At 26.6% G+C, this 16050-nt stretch overlaps 1 protein-coding gene across 3 annotated transcripts in view; it reads left to right on the top strand.

The window, feature by feature from the left end:
• LOC107441850 (Leucine-rich repeat) overlaps positions 1-9267 on the top strand; it is a 56622-nt gene extending 47355 nt beyond the window's left edge. For 2 of the 3 annotated variants that reach the window (XM_043038765.2, XM_071181093.1), the window contains 5 exons: positions 805-953; positions 1029-1206; positions 2363-2485; positions 4016-4114; positions 8071-9267. In XM_043038765.2, the coding sequence (XP_042894699.1) occupies positions 805-953; positions 1029-1206; positions 2363-2485; positions 4016-4114; positions 8071-8294 (773 nt within the window). In that variant the 3' untranslated portion in view covers positions 8295-9267. Of the gene's footprint in view, positions 1-804; positions 954-1028; positions 1207-2362; positions 2486-4015; positions 4115-6532; positions 6561-8070 lie in introns of all 3 variants that reach the window. The other variant, XM_071181096.1, reaches the window with a different exon arrangement.
• Positions 9268-16050: the final 6783 nt, after the last annotated feature.

The raw sequence follows: 16050 nt of genomic DNA, 5'->3' as shown, positions 1-16050 counted from the left end.
CTAATAAACTTTGGGTAAGAAAAATTAATTGTGAATCATATATGTAGGAGAGACAAGAGAGATAGAGTATGTGTAAATGAATGCTAGAAAATCGAGGAAGGGCTTTGCTTTCTTAGAATTACTCTAGGGAATGAGGAAAAATTAGTTTAGTAAGAAGATGAGTGAATGAACAGGGAAATGAAGTGAAGGAGATAAGAAAAAAACTTGTTTAGCTTTCATATTTATGAAGGAAAAGATAACTTGTTTCATTCCTGGTTCGTGACGAAAATGTGGCAGACCAGAAAACTGACAATCTTACTGATGAGGGTTAGACATATTCTTTATAATCATTCCAATTTTTCTTTTGATGGTCTCTTGTAAATTTATTATAAACATGTTAAATTTTATATTAATCTTTGATTTTTTGTAATTTTATTTGTTTATTGTTGGGATTGTGCTTTAATCTTCCATAAAAACGAACTTATCAAGTGTGGTTATAAAATGTTGAAATATTTTTCACAAATCTAATTTTGTAATTATATTCCTAAAATCCATTTAATTAAATAATTTGGTTTCATAAATTGTTTATATTTTCCTTTATTTCATTTATTAATGTTTTACTAATATTTTAGATGTACGTCATATTAAAACATATTAATTTTGTTAATTTACTGATTATAATAGGTACTGTTGGTACCATTTAACCGCCCCCTCACAAAATCTCATGTTTTTTGTCATAATTTGAGTTCATCTTAATCTGTAATTTACAGTATATGCTTTATAAAAATACTATATTTATAAAGATATAAATGTTTAAAATTCCAGAAAGCAAAGAAGATTCAAATGAGTCATTAATAAAGCCTAAAGGAGTTGATCGTTTTGGTCCTGGATCCTTACATTGTTCTAATCCATTTTTGTTAGCGGAAATGAAATCTCGCCAAGAGAAAAGAACACCTTCTCATCATAGTTCTATGGTAATTATTTTTTAGCTTATTTTATGATGATTACTTTCATTACATTCTACATAAAAAAAATATGTCTTTTTGCAGACAGTTGAGGAAAAAGGCTTATCTAGTACATCAGAAGGTGCATCTATTCTAGCAAATGTTAAACTTAAACCGACTGGATTGAGCCAAACATTAATATCTCCTACAGATACACAGCAAAGTAACACTGAGGATTCAGCATCACAGTCATCAAATTCTGCTACTGTCACTTCCACACCAGGTGAATGAAAGTTTTGATCAATAAAAGTATGCATGTTCTTTATTAGCAGTATGACTAGTATGTGGTCTTTATTGCCTGTACAATTAGTAGACTATCTTTATTGTTTGTAATTAGTAGGTTTCATGGTGTGTAGCGTTTTTAAAAAGTGCTTAAAGGTGCTCATTTTCAATTTTTGTTATTTAAAAGCCCTTAAAGGTGCTTTTTTCATGGATTGTTTTTAAAAAGCGCTTAATTTTCCCTTTTGGAGATTTTTTCTTTACTATGTTGATTTTGCGTATTATGCAAAAGCATGCTTTTCACATTGTTCTATTCAATGTTTTCACAATTCATTTCGGCATACCTTTGGTCCATAGTATATGAAAGGGCCAATAATTGTACATGTTTGATGAATTACTTGCGAGTACGTATGTGCGTCTACTGAGCTGGGTTCGGTGAGAATATTGCTTTCTTATAAGCAACTCTATTGCATCTCGCAAGATATTCTCCATTTCAAACTTCATTTTCCACCCTCTGACAGCGAACTGAAAAATCTCTTGATCATTTTATAAAGGCTATTATAATCGAGAAAAGAGTTCTTTGTCAGAAACTAATTATTTTCTCATGATCATCTAAAGTCTTTGAAAATTAGTTTGCATTTTGTTAATGTATATAGTGCTTAAAAAGTACTTCAAAGGTGCTTATTTTTTGTTGAAAGGTTTGGCTACGCACCCTGCGTTTATAAATTTTTTTTGATAATGTATTGTTATATTTCTGCAAATGGCTGTCACTTTTTTTATTAATCCTTTTTATGTGAGCCTAAATCAACAATAATGAGGTTCTTCAATTTCTATTATGATAGAAAAGGCAGGCCTCTCATCTTCAAAATGATGCTTCTTACGCTTTTTGTTTTAAGAAGACAAAAATATAATTATTATCCCCATTTCGAAAAGAAATCATAGCTTTTAAAATTATTTTATATAATATTTTCAGATTTTTTTTAATATTTTGTTTGTGTTGGAAAGATGTCAAAATTCAGAAGGGTGATTAAATTTAGATAAATTTTGCTACCAACATTTTGTTTTAATTTTTCAAAATTGTTCTCTTATAAATGTCCAATGTGCTTTTTTTGGACATCATTACACACAATGATTTTAACTGTTTTTTTTTTGTTGTTCAGGCTCTCCTCTATTGGATCCGGGTGGACGGTTAACTCCAAATCTCAAATTTAAACCACCTCCTCCCATCGCTCCAAAGCCAAGGCCAAAATCTGTTGGTGGTACTGCAGAAATGAGATTATCAGGTATGATAACAGACACTAAGCTTTCACAGTGCAGTTTATTTTCTAACTTTTTAATTTTGATTCTTCAAGAGTAAGAAAATTCTGAAAACTAATAACTTTTTGCAAACTTTTTTTATTGCTTGATATTTTCTAAATATAGAAAATAAAAATAAAAGTATACATTCTTTATTATAACCAGACAATTATCAGAAAAAATCTTCCTTACTATAATCAGGCTTGTATCTGAATTATTTTCCATTCCCTTTAAACAAAATCAGTTTTTTTTAATATTTTTTTAAAATATTTTAATTTTTTGATATATTGAGGAAATGTTTTCTAGTTTGTTCATCATTAGTTAAAAATAATTTTTTTTGTAAGTAATGACTTATTGAATGATATTTGATGTTGATATAATTTTATCACTATTCTGATATTCACTTTTTGCATTATTAGTATAATGATTATTAGTCAATATAGTTTCTTCTTTTGCTACATGCTATATTTTGCTTGCATTATATTATGAAGCAAATTTCAATTCCAAAGAGTATTAAAACTAATTTATTTTTTAGCAATAGATTCATTTTTTTAAATTTTTTACATATTGGTACAAAATATTTTCTTTTTGATTAATCGAATAAATCTGTGACAGTTTTAATGAAACTAGTTTGTTTCTAAATTGATCTTTTGTAGTAATAACTGTTGCAAAACTTTTGATTTAAACTGTATACAAAGAAGTAGTGGCAGGGGTCTGTCTAGGCTTTTCTGAGAGGTACCTATTTTGCGAATATTTAAACATAATTTGTGAAAAATTAAAAAATATATTAAAAAATCAACACAAAAATATGGTAAAAATAGGGATTTATTGTTTCTTAAGAGATAAAAAAATAAAATTTTAAGAAGAAGTATTTTGTGAAACTACCGTTTTTCCTAAAGTTGAATTTGTGAAGGTACCGCTAAATGGTAGTAAATTCAACCTGGACCGACCCCTGAGTGGTTAATTATTAAATGTAAATATATGTTGGTTAGAATGCATTATAATATTAAAAAAATTCTGTATATGTCTAAAGCAATGTTCCTTTTATCACCGCGGACCTGTCAACGTTTGATAATTTCACCGCAGCCCGCTTGGGGGGGGGCGTTGATTGTTTATATTTTTGATTTATTAAATTTGATNAACGCAAATGTTGGTTAGATAATACAGTTACACCACAAAATAAATATAAAGTGATTTAACATATTAGAACGTTAAAAAAATTAGAGCTATGAGCTTGTTTCTTTGCAATAAAATGGTTCCATCTGGGGTATTCATTGACAATGACACCTGAAGTGTGTTGCTTATGTCCAGTTTATTCCGTTGCTTTGTTCTGGTTGCTACCCTTTTTTTTAAATAAATAAAATTTTAATGTAACACAGATATTTTTAATTTGGGGAATAAACCTAGGAATATAAATTCAGTTTCAATGAAATGGGTGGCCCGGTACCATTTGATCCACGGACCGAGGGTTGGGGAACACTGGTCTAAAGTACTTATTAATTTATATTAATTTGCAGGTGATTTTTCGAATGTTAATGATGGAGAATCCCCCAAAGCTGTTAGTCCAATTGCAGAATCAACTCAAAGCAATGTATCTGAAACAGATAATGACAAAGGTATTTTGTGTGCAAATATTGTCAGTTTTTATTATTTTTTTAAAATTTATTTTATTTTATTTATTTATTTTTTGCTGGGGGAAAACATAACTTTTTAATATTAGTGTCTTCCAACAAAACAAAAATCACTACTGACTGCTAACATGCATTATATTGATAATTATTAAAGAATTTGTTTGTACTTAAGTAATTGCTCATATGTGAACTTTAAAATACATATTCTCCTTATACTTAAATAATTACTATCATAATTTGATAAAATGCAATGAAGAATAATATATTAGAAGTACAAAACATAACAGTTAGAGATTGGGTTAAAGAGACTGGAATAAAAATATCCTTTTAGTAGTGCCAAACAATTTAGGCACTAAGAAATATATACTTTTTTGCTTGCTGCTTTAAGTTTTCATTTCAATAGAAGATATTTCTAACATTGCTTTATTCCTTTAATTGCTAGTTGCTAATGTTTTATTATAACCTAATAAAATATTGATTATCTAATTTCTCTCTTTTTCAATTCATGTAGTTTTTCTGATTTCCTAATTTGTAGCATATTTGTTTCCTATTTTATAAATTGAGCATTGTAAACAATCAGTAATCACTTAAATGGGAGGTGAAAAATAACGTACTAAATTTAGCAGTCGCAGGAAATAAAATGAATTATAAGATGAACGGGGTTATTCTGAAATCCAGTTACTGATAAAATGTCTATTGGGGGAGGAAAAATGCCTGTAATGCCTTCTAATTATTCTCAAAAGGCAAATAAAAGTGGAAAAGAGTTATTTGTTTTTCTAGGAATCAGAACTTATAGAATGCAATCCGCTCATTCTATTGGTTTAACTAAGTGTAAGCAATTAACAAGCTTCCTAAAATCAAAAGTAAAGAAAATAATTTTCCAGTATATCCTTATGCTCAGTATATCAAGGTAAAATGCAAACAAGTTGAATATTCTAGAAAGTTTTATTAATTTTCCCTCCATATTACTATTCATTAGATTTTTCTGAGTTTTATACAATTAATTGAGTCACAAAACATGAATTGAGCAAAGAATATTCGAAACAATAAATTAATAAAATGAACCAGTTGCCATTTTTGAGAGTAATGGAAGATTTCAATTTTTTATTTTGTTATAACACAATATTTATTTTTTAAGACTACATTTTTCCCCATTTTTTTTTACACAGGGATGAGATTTTTCCGCTTTTGTCTCTCAAATTTCTGCCATTTTATCAAAAATTCCGATTCTCTAAAAGTTTAAGTTTTTTTAATAAATATTCTGCTTTTTCAGAAAATTCAGCCGTTAAAATAAAATAATTATATTTATTTAACATTTTCAAAGATAAACAGAAAATTCAAACTACGTAGCCTCTAGCCTTCCACATTTTTTCTTATTTTAGCTATTTTCTCCGCTTTTGTGCACAGAAAATAAGATTTTCCGCATTTTTCCTGCCCTCCGGATAGCTTATATTTTCGTAATTCAGACGTCGCTGCTTCTCTTTTCGATTCTTATTCACGCAATTTAAATATTGTACATTGCGATTCTTATTTATGAGGTTTAAAAGTCGAAATTTTTGTAAATCGCAATAAAATTTTATTTCTAAAGAATTTAAAATCCAATGTCGTGATTCGTTTATGCGGTTGTACTATCAAACATCGATTTTCGTATATGATTTAAAAATTAGACATTGGGATTCATATTCACGCAATTTCAAAATTATGCATCATTATTCGTATTTACGCGATCTAAAAATTACGCATCATGATTTGTATTTTTGCATTTTTGAAATCCAATATCGAGTTTCATATTCATGTGATTTAAAATCTAATATTCTAATACTTATACACAAGATTTTAAAATTGTGCATGTGATTATATATATATATTCGTTCTTGGATTTCCTCTTTTTTGCTTTCTGACTACTCTCATCCCTGTTTACACCAAATCATTTTTTAAAGAAGTTTGAAAAATAATAAACTATAAAGGAATACCCCTACATAAAATAATTACAACTCTTAAAAACTGGTACAATAAGCTTTATATAAAAATAAAAAATTTTAAAAATATTAATCTTAACCTCTCTATTTCTTTTCCACAATACCACCTGAGTTTTGCTTTGTACAGTTAACACCAACTGTTAGAACTAAAATTTAGTTTAATAACCGAGTTGAATAGTTCAGCACGAGTGGATGTTGTTTCTAATAATCAAAAATAAATGGGGGGCTAGTGTAATCAAACTCCCAAATTTAAGGTAGCAGTAGTTTTACATTTAATGTTGCCTATCCAATTTTATTGTATAAATAGCACTTTCCACTATGTATCAAAATCTTTCTTTCTTATCTCAATTGGAATAACTTTTTTGTCTTTATCTATTTATTCTATCTAGCATTATTTTATAATTTTTCAAACATTATTTTAAAGCTTCCGGAACCTGACAGAGATTTTTTAAGTAAGTAGATTGTACTAAGTAACAATGTAGCTAAATATATTTTTTTATTTAATACTAATTTTTATTTCTAAAATTATAACAAATACATTATTGTTTTCTGTAGCATTACACATATATGTTGCATATATTTTTCTTATTCTTTTTTTTTAAAAAAAATTTACATTTGTAAGTTTATAAAAAGAGGAGCTGCTTGATCTAAGATTTATAAAAATTGCTACATTAATGGTAGAATTTAACGGAATTAAAAAATAATCTTAACATCTTTTGGAAGATTCATTAAAGTTTGTACAGTTATGTGATGCACCACTTTTTTGCGTATTAAAATGAGTAACAGAAGTAATAGTTTGAATTTAATAGATTTTAAGAATAAATAATTAAAATCGCTTGAAAGGTTCATAAAAGTTAAGTGATAGTTATTTTTTTTGTATATTAAAATGACTTATAGAAGGGATATTCTTCAATCTTATTGTTTCTCTTTTATATCATTTATTAAAAGTAGTATTCAACACTTTCTTTACTTTATCTGTTAATTTCATACATCTGGATTCTCTTTTACCTTTTCTCAAGTTAATTTCGCTTCATTTTTTCTTAATTTATCCTTCCATTTTCGCACCTGTGTTTTTGTTTTTAAGATAATAAAATTTCTTATTTCTATACAATATTAAATTTTAACATATACAAATATAAACTGTGGAACAACTGGAAGAAAAGTATAACTAGACAAAAACTAAATAAATAACTTTAATTTGAAAAACAGATGACCCTGAAAAGTTTGATTTTAAATATCAAATATGCCAAATTTTATTAATGAATATTTCGTAATTCTCTTGAATAATTGTAATGATACCTTTTTTGCTTTTTCAATTTTGAAAAAGTAACTGATTTTATTAAGTTTCGTTAAAAAATTTTATAATAATTAAGTATCGATATTAAATGTCTTCAAATCATTTTATACTTTTGCCTGAAAACTTTTTATTTGAAAAAGTAAAAATAAATAACAAACAAATTTATGAAATGGGATACAGAATGTCAAAATATATAAAAATCTAAAATTATATGAGATTATTCTCATCCTCCCACAAAAATTTATTTTTGTTTTTACAGCATGTCAGGAGAGGCAATAACTGTCACTACTTTTTCAAAATTATCTAAAAATTTTAAAATTTAAAAATACACTAACATGTCAAAAAGAAAATATCGTACTATAAAAAATACCTATAAGTCTCAAAAATGCTTTTATTAAACTCAAAAAGTACACCAAAAAGGGGGAAAAATTAATTCATAAAAGCAAAAAATGCAAATGAGGACCTTGGGGAAATTATGGTTTATGTACATTAAAGCAAAGCTGTGATTCAGATTTATTTGTCATTTTTGTGAAAAATGGACGCTTCCGCTTTGATCTTCAAATATCATAAAAATTTGGACCATAGCAATCACTGTTTTTTTAATTATTACCTTTAATATTTTGTTAATTCATCGATTTTTACTTACTTTTATTTTTCTCAAATAGAACCTCCTCGTGCAAAATCTATGTGCTTACTATCAGAACAATCAGATATAGAATTTTCTAATGCTCTTTTAAATGGAAATCTGGATCAATTAAATTCCATGAATGGTTCAAAAGTGAATTCCTGTCATCTATCATCTACAAGTGCCAATATTTCAACTCCAGTTTCCAATGAACAAAATGATGAAAATAGGGATTTTGTTCTAGATGATGTCATACATGTATGACTTTTTATCTGTGATGCTTCTTATTGAAATCTTTTTCCTTTTAATTTAATATCAAATAAATTATTGTGATCTTTTTTATTCAGAATTTGTAAATATTTCTTTTAAAAATGCTTTTTTTTTTAAAAAATTTGTGTTTATTGTTCATAATTTTTTAGTTGATTGTACCTATATATATGTCATTTACGAATGATACAACAGCTGGGCTGAAAATACATTCTTTCAAATTGTTATTTAAAGTAACATGGAATATGAAAAATGCATAATCTTGAAATATTATTTATGTTAAAATTAAATATTTTTTTATAAGTATATGTGGATGTAATTTAATAATATTTATAGCATTTATCTTCCATGGTGCTTTTTTTATAAAAAGAAAAGAAAATTTGTTTTAATCAAAGAGCTCAAAAATACTTCCTATTTAGTTGTTGACTGTAAATATATTTAACATTCTAATGCATAGTCCAGTCATTATAGGGGCTTAATAGACAGCTAAAATCAAAGCAGTAGAAATTTTATGTATTATTAAATTGTATATATGAAACTTTTTGCTACTCTTTCTGAAAGTATTCTGTAGATTTCATGAATGTATTAATAACATTCTATTGTATATACTAGTAGAAAGAAAGTAGGGTAGTAATTTTGACGTTTTTTAATGTACAGGTTTATCACTGCTGTGTCTATATTGTAGATTTTTCAAAATTCATTATGTTTGAATGATATTTTACTGAGAGATTTAATACAATAACAAAGTTAGACTTCGAAATTCAGCTAAATTGAATTTTCATTGTGTCATATCAGATTGCCTTTATGAATTTTATTGTTGTTAAGGAATTTCTGATTGTACATCAAGGCTTTAAAATGTTTTCTTTTAGAACTTATTTTCCTTTTTTTATTTTACTTAATAACATGTTTTTTTCTTTCAAATTCATTCAAGAATATATATGTAAAAAATAAAAGTTTATTTAATGTGTTAGTTTTCTTTCTTTGAAACTTATGCAATAATTTCTTTTATTATGATTTGTATATATAATTTTTCATATTGGCCTTCTAAATGAAAAGCAATCAGCATAAATTTGAAATAATTTCTAAGTATTTACTAATGTTTTATAAAAAGAAGCTTGTTAAACGTGCTTTCTTTCTTACTATGAAATCAATGCAATAATAGATTTTATTATTTGAACGTAATTTTCTATATTGGCTTGCTAAGTGAAATGGAATCAGCCTTAATACTGAATGATTTTTATACATTCATTAATTTTTTATTGTTGTTGAAATAAAGATACTTGTTGTAAACAAAAACCTCAGAGAGCTGCAAGGCATGCATAGCTTTTCAAAACAAAATTCATTTAGTATATGGAAAACTGTTGCCATTGAAATATTAAAAAAAAAATTATTATTTCGCTATTTATCAGAAATCAAGTGTAATGAAACACATTAGCAAAATTATTTGGTTAGAAATAAAATTTTTTACATGCCTTTTATATTGGAAGATTTCATTTCTTTTATGAAGAAACTCTAGGTTTATGACCTAAAACCTCAGTTTATAGTAGCCTTCAAAACTTTCTGAATTAATAATTATATCTGTTATTAAAAATTAATTAAATGTATATTTGACTGAATATCTAATCAAACATTATAGTTGTAATGTATTTGGCTCAACAAGATCTTAATATTATAAAAACTTTTTTAAAATTATGCTTTCTATAGGAAGAGTAAAGCATTTTTTGTTGTTGCTCTTTTTAATTGTGAGAATTAAATTTAATAATTTCTTTTAACTGTAAGGCCCATTTATTTCATGTTGTATTAATCCTTTCCATAGTATCTTATTTTGATAAATGTTTTTTTTTTTATAATTACTTGTATCAGATAACTGTTATAACAGTTCATTTTTTTCCTAAAGATAGAAATTTAAGTAAATTCGTAATAGTATAATAAATTTAAGTAAATTCCTAATTGTACAATTCACTTATAAATAATCGTATAATTGCATAATAAACTACATAAATGTATAAATTTTTTCACACTTTAATTTCAAACAATTGTTTTTCAGTATTTCCATTCAATATACTATATTTAACCACCAAGAGTTATATTATCTAGTTTATCAATCATTTATTTTTATTGTAATTTAGGTACGTTTGAATTACTTGCATAAATAATGAAACTTAACTATATTTTTCAATTTAACTTAGTGGCAGCTTAGCAATTTCATATTAATGGTTTTAGAAAAGGTGACACACATACTGGCATTTGTTCTTTATTTTCATGCTTCTGTCAACCTTATTTTTCTTTATAATGTGTTGCAAAATATGTTTTTTTTTTCTCAAATCAACAAAATATTTTTAACAAATGTAGTTACTAGTCGAAATAATTTTGCTTAATTCAGTTGGATTTTATGTTCATATAACTCTTATAAAAAACTTTTTTTATTACTACACTATAATGATAAGTATATATATTATATAGACATTGTTCTGGTAAAGTCTTCTGAAAGTAATGACTTTCTTTTAGTTCTTGTAATAAATCCGTTTTTTGTTCCCCTATAAAACTTCCTGTCGTCCTTATGCAGTTTTTCTGAGTATTTAGTTATGTATTACTCAGTTTGTTCCTAATCCATTTCTATGAAAAGAACATGCCATACAAATGCCCAATTATTCAGATTCATATTTTTGAAGTTTGAGATTGAGTAACATTTAATTTAAACTTTCATTATTTAAATTTAATAATTTATTATGTTAGATAGCATCAATTTGTAATCGTTATTTTTTCTTACTGGCTTTACTATTTTTAATTCATTATGATAAAAATTTGTTTTTATTTGTAAATTATACAAAAACAATTATCAATGATGTATTTTTAATTAGTTTTGTATTTTATACTCATTTTATTATTTTTGTTTTCATATTTTACAAAACTTCTTGTTCATTCTTTTTAAAGGTTACCCAATAAATTATACAAATTCAAACTTATATCAGTGTGTTTAAAACAGCATGTTACTTTATTTTAAAGCAACTTTAAATAATTTCCCAATCCTTCACATGAGGTTGTACAACTGAATTTTCTTAAATAATGTTAATACCTTTTATGTGATTTTTTAATAATGTTAATAACCTTTTAAAATAATTATCAAAAAGGATAGTAGTCGAAAAAATAATAGTTCTATTTGTTTAAAAATACAAACAAATAAAGAGTCGGTTTTGGAATTTTTTGAATTATTAAAATTTTAGTATAACACTGTAAAGCAAAATATTCTGTAATATTAAAACCAGGCTCTTCATTAGTGTATGATATTCAAATAGTTTATGTTTTTAAAAGAATCAAAGTTTTCAGCTTTTTAGGATTTTAATCAGACAGTCTATACATTTGCATGGTTTTTATATGACTGTTTTAGAATATCCCAATGAAAATTTGTATAACTATTATTGGTCATCCTTTTATGGAATTTTAGCTGTTTCAATTAATAAGAACATTATACCTTATTAGAACAAGTTTTATTTTTACGTTTGTTTACATTTTCTTTCTATATTTTTGTTACATATGTGTTATTGTTGTCCATTTTTATGGTGCAATTTAATTCCTTTGCTGACAGTCTATTCAAGGTGAAATTTCAGCTTTTTCTTATATATATTTGAACCTACAAAACAAATTTTGTTAAACTAAAACGTACATTCTCTAAATAAAGATATTTCTTTTTCAATGGACTTTAGTTCTTGACAATCAAATCAAGGATAGCTGAAATTTTGATATGGTCAATATAGTTTAGACAGAAGAGCAGTAGAAATTTTCCCGTCCTTATGTCAGTATATCTTTTTTTTCTTTTTGTTGTGTCATAAATTTGGAACTACCTTAGAGAATCTAAAAAATTTTTGGATATAATTATAAAACTTGTATATTTAAAGATGATATGGTAAAGTCAATGTAAAAATACATTTTTGAATTTATTTATTATTTTTTACCATTGTTAGGATCTGAAAAGTTTTTGAATTGTAATGGATGCAAATATTAATGTAATTATAATTAGTGTAATTTTTAGCTGCTAAAATCTAGAATTTAAAGGGACTGGGTTTAAATTGTCCTTGTGGAACGAAATTTAAGAAATTTGATTTTTTTGAAATTTCCTTTCTTAATGTGCTCATTTTTTTGTACTTACCTAGTTGAAAATAAAATAAAGCTTTGTATACCTTATAATTCAAAAATTTTCTAACCATAAAAATTATATTTTGCATAAAAGTTTTTTTAGATTCTCTTAAGTAGTTTCAGAGATATGAGAAATGTGCAAAAATTGTAATTAATTAGTTGGGACTGAACTTTTGACCACTCAACTTTTGTCTAAACTATTGGGACCATGCTTTCTAAATTGCCGCTATTCTCAATAATTTTAGCATCAAAAATCCAAATCAGTCCAAAAAAATTGAATTTTAGTGAGAAAATTAGTTTGTATCCGATTTTTTATTTATTTAAGGATAGGCCCTCAAAATACTAAGATGAAGTTGTGGAAACCGAATCAATAAATCAAAAGTTATTAAGTTAAAATCTCCTTTGTATCGATTGAAAGGTATTTTTAATTTAAGTGTATAAAAAAATCTTAAATTTTTATTCAATTAAGTATTGATTTCTTAAAAAAGGCACTATATTATATTAATAATTTTTTTAAAAATTAAGTTTATAATTTTTCTTTTAGCGCAGGCATTAATTAACAAATGTGTTTTACAATAATTTTGTACCAATTTATTTTCTTGATTGATAGCATTTTGAAGCATCACTAATTAAATCTTATGATTGTAAGAAAATTAGTTCCTTTGTGGATTTTGCAATTTAAAACTAAAATTTGATACTTTCTCTGTGAATCTTATCTTATCTTGATCGTTTGAATCCTACCACTGAAATAAATTCCTTGGCAATATCTTTTGTATTTTAGGTATTAAAAGTGCAATATTAAACAGTTATTTCTCAGTATATACAATTGTAGCAAAATTTGTTCACCTGCTACTGCATTTGTACAGTGAACTTTTACATTATGTTTTAATAAACTGAAATCTTTTATTGTTTTGATTTTTTTTACTTGTATGTTCCTTTTAATGGTGTTATGTCTAAAAACATTTAAACAAAAGCGACGATTGAATATTTCATTTCAAACATGTTCTTTCACTTATAATTTAAAAAAAAAATTCTGTATGTTTCCTATTGCTCAGAGTTTTGTAAATTTTAAATATTTTACTTTGTTTTCCAATAAAACCGTTGTGGTGCTTTTCTGTTGTCAGAAGCTTGATATTGCTGCTTATACAGGATTTCCTTAATACCAATCTTATATGTTGCTATATTTCTTATACAACAAAATACCTCTTGCAACCCATAATCTTTTTCAAAGTTTTAATTTCTAAGCCCGTTAAAATTAGCTCTTTACTGTGCATGTAGAAAGTATACCCTTGCAAGTGACACGAAATAAACACTTTTATTTGATGACAAAATACAAGCATTCTGTGATTGGAAGACAAAACCGTTAGCGGCAATCTGATTTGTATAAATTTAAGTCTTTATTAACAAGACAAAAATAGTCTTGCCCTATAACAATTTTGTAATTTGATTTAAAATTTTCTCAAATACGGATTATGTTGATTTGGATTTAATTTATGATAATTCAGATAGGAAGTCAATTTATTCAGTTTGAACTAATATTCATTTTTAGGTGTGTTATATTACAATCCTATTGTTCTCTCGCTCGAGAAACCAAAGTGAAAGAATGCATCAAAATATTTTGTTTAATAAAATATGTTCAGAAATCCAATTTGATTAAAATATGTGCAATAGTTTTCAACCTTTGAACTGTCATGACCGAAATAATCTCTGACACAGCACTGGTGTTCCTAAATGTCTGGGGAGAATCCTTTGGCCCTTCTCCCTTCCATCATCTCCTATTTCAGTTGCATAAGAATGTACTTTAGTATTTTTCTTATTTAATTGTTAAAAATTCCCACGAGACTTTCTTTTAGAACTATGTGTAATATAGTTTTCAGATCCTATCTTAAAAGATTTTAATCTATTTGAAAAACAAGACAGAAAGTAACACACTTCTTTTTTCTATGACTCTCTACACGCTAATGATGAAAGCATGCATCAGTAGAGAGTTCTACTCTACGCCACCTGTAGCATAGCCTAGACCAGGGGTGTCAAACTCAAAAGCTAACTTGGGCCAAGTAAACAGTGCTTAACTTTAGGTGGGCCGCAAAAAAAAAAAATCAATGTCCATAGAAACAAATATTTTTATTTTGAATCGTGCATTGTAATAAACATATATAAAGTTAAATTATTGTTTGATACTTGACATCTCTTCCCTGCTACTATCTCTCCTGTGTCGGGAGAAATTTTATTGGCCGAGACTACTTTCAAAATTGACCCAACGTGAGCGTTATTAATACGATTTCGGACAGGAGATTTATTTCCATTCATAACAGAAAATAATTGCTCACACTGTTAAGTACTTCCAAACATGGTAATAGTTTCATATGCGAATTTTCGAGTATTTTCAAACCTTGCCGGTAAATATTCGTAAAATTTAGGCACACCCACTTCAATGAATTTTGCCTTCAAATTTGAGTCGCACTGAATCTCAATCACTTCCATTTGCATATAACTGGGTACTGAGTCTATATTTATTGAGAAAATCGAAGAAAACAAACAAAATTTGACTTCCAAAGAATTAAAATCTTTAAACCTTGTTTCAAATTCTGTTCTAAGATTAGAAATTTTTTCTGCGTATTTTTGATACGATGCAGTATCCCTGGAAGGGCAGGTGCCGCAAGCCAATTAGAAATGTTACATTTTCGCGTGTACAATTTAAAATGATCCGAATAGTTTATAAATAAAGTATATTATAATTTTATATGCTAGTTTCCTTTCTAATTTATTTTTACTTTGTGTCCGATATATTGACTGGGCCGCAAAAATGTTCATCTCGGGCCGCGAGTTTGACACCCCTGGCCTAGACCATTTCGATCGCCAATTACTCGGGGGTAATTTAGCGCATCGTATATACCTGAATATATATCAGCTGTTTTAAACTCGAAACTATCTTGAGAAAAGTTAATTTAGATGCGAATTAAAACGATAGATGACAGCACCTTATTCAAAGTGCGCAGCATTTTTTTTGTTGCAAAATGGCATCCAGTTTTATAAAACATTATATCGATGATTTATCTTTTTTAATTTTTAGAAAATAATGCTCCATTAGAAGCGAACTTTACCAATGTCACGCAGAGTGGTAGCCACCTCTAGCGAATAGGCTACAAAGTCTTAATTTTTATGCCCGTAATTGAAAATATAAATTTTTAACTAGTTAGTGTATTTTATTATGTTCTAAACATACGATTTTTGCAATAAAAAAATTGACAATTCATGCACCCAAATCATCAAATTAACTCGACAGATAAAAGGCTAATCACATTTGAAAATTCCCTGAATTGTAACAATTTCAAGAGTACAAACTTATTCAATATTTCAGAATATTTACTGCAAATTTCAGTGAGGGAAGCAATCCTATTAGGCATTCCCCATCTACTACACTGTTTCAAATGGGATGAACAAAGGTAATCTAATTTAAATTTTCAACTCGTGGTAGTTTAATATGTAAACAAGCAAATATTTCAAATTGAGTTATAAGAATCCATAATTTTTCATTTAGGAATTATGAAACAGAAAACACCATTTATTAAATTATCATTAGCAAGCACTTTTGTAGGTGTCCAAAATGTTAATTTTG

The sequence above is a fragment of the Parasteatoda tepidariorum genome, chromosome 1 (genome assembly GCF_043381705.1).
Source record: "Parasteatoda tepidariorum isolate YZ-2023 chromosome 1, CAS_Ptep_4.0, whole genome shotgun sequence".
NCBI lineage: Eukaryota > Metazoa > Arthropoda > Arachnida > Araneae > Theridiidae > Parasteatoda > Parasteatoda tepidariorum.
This window is presented reverse-complemented; position numbering and strand designations above follow the sequence as displayed.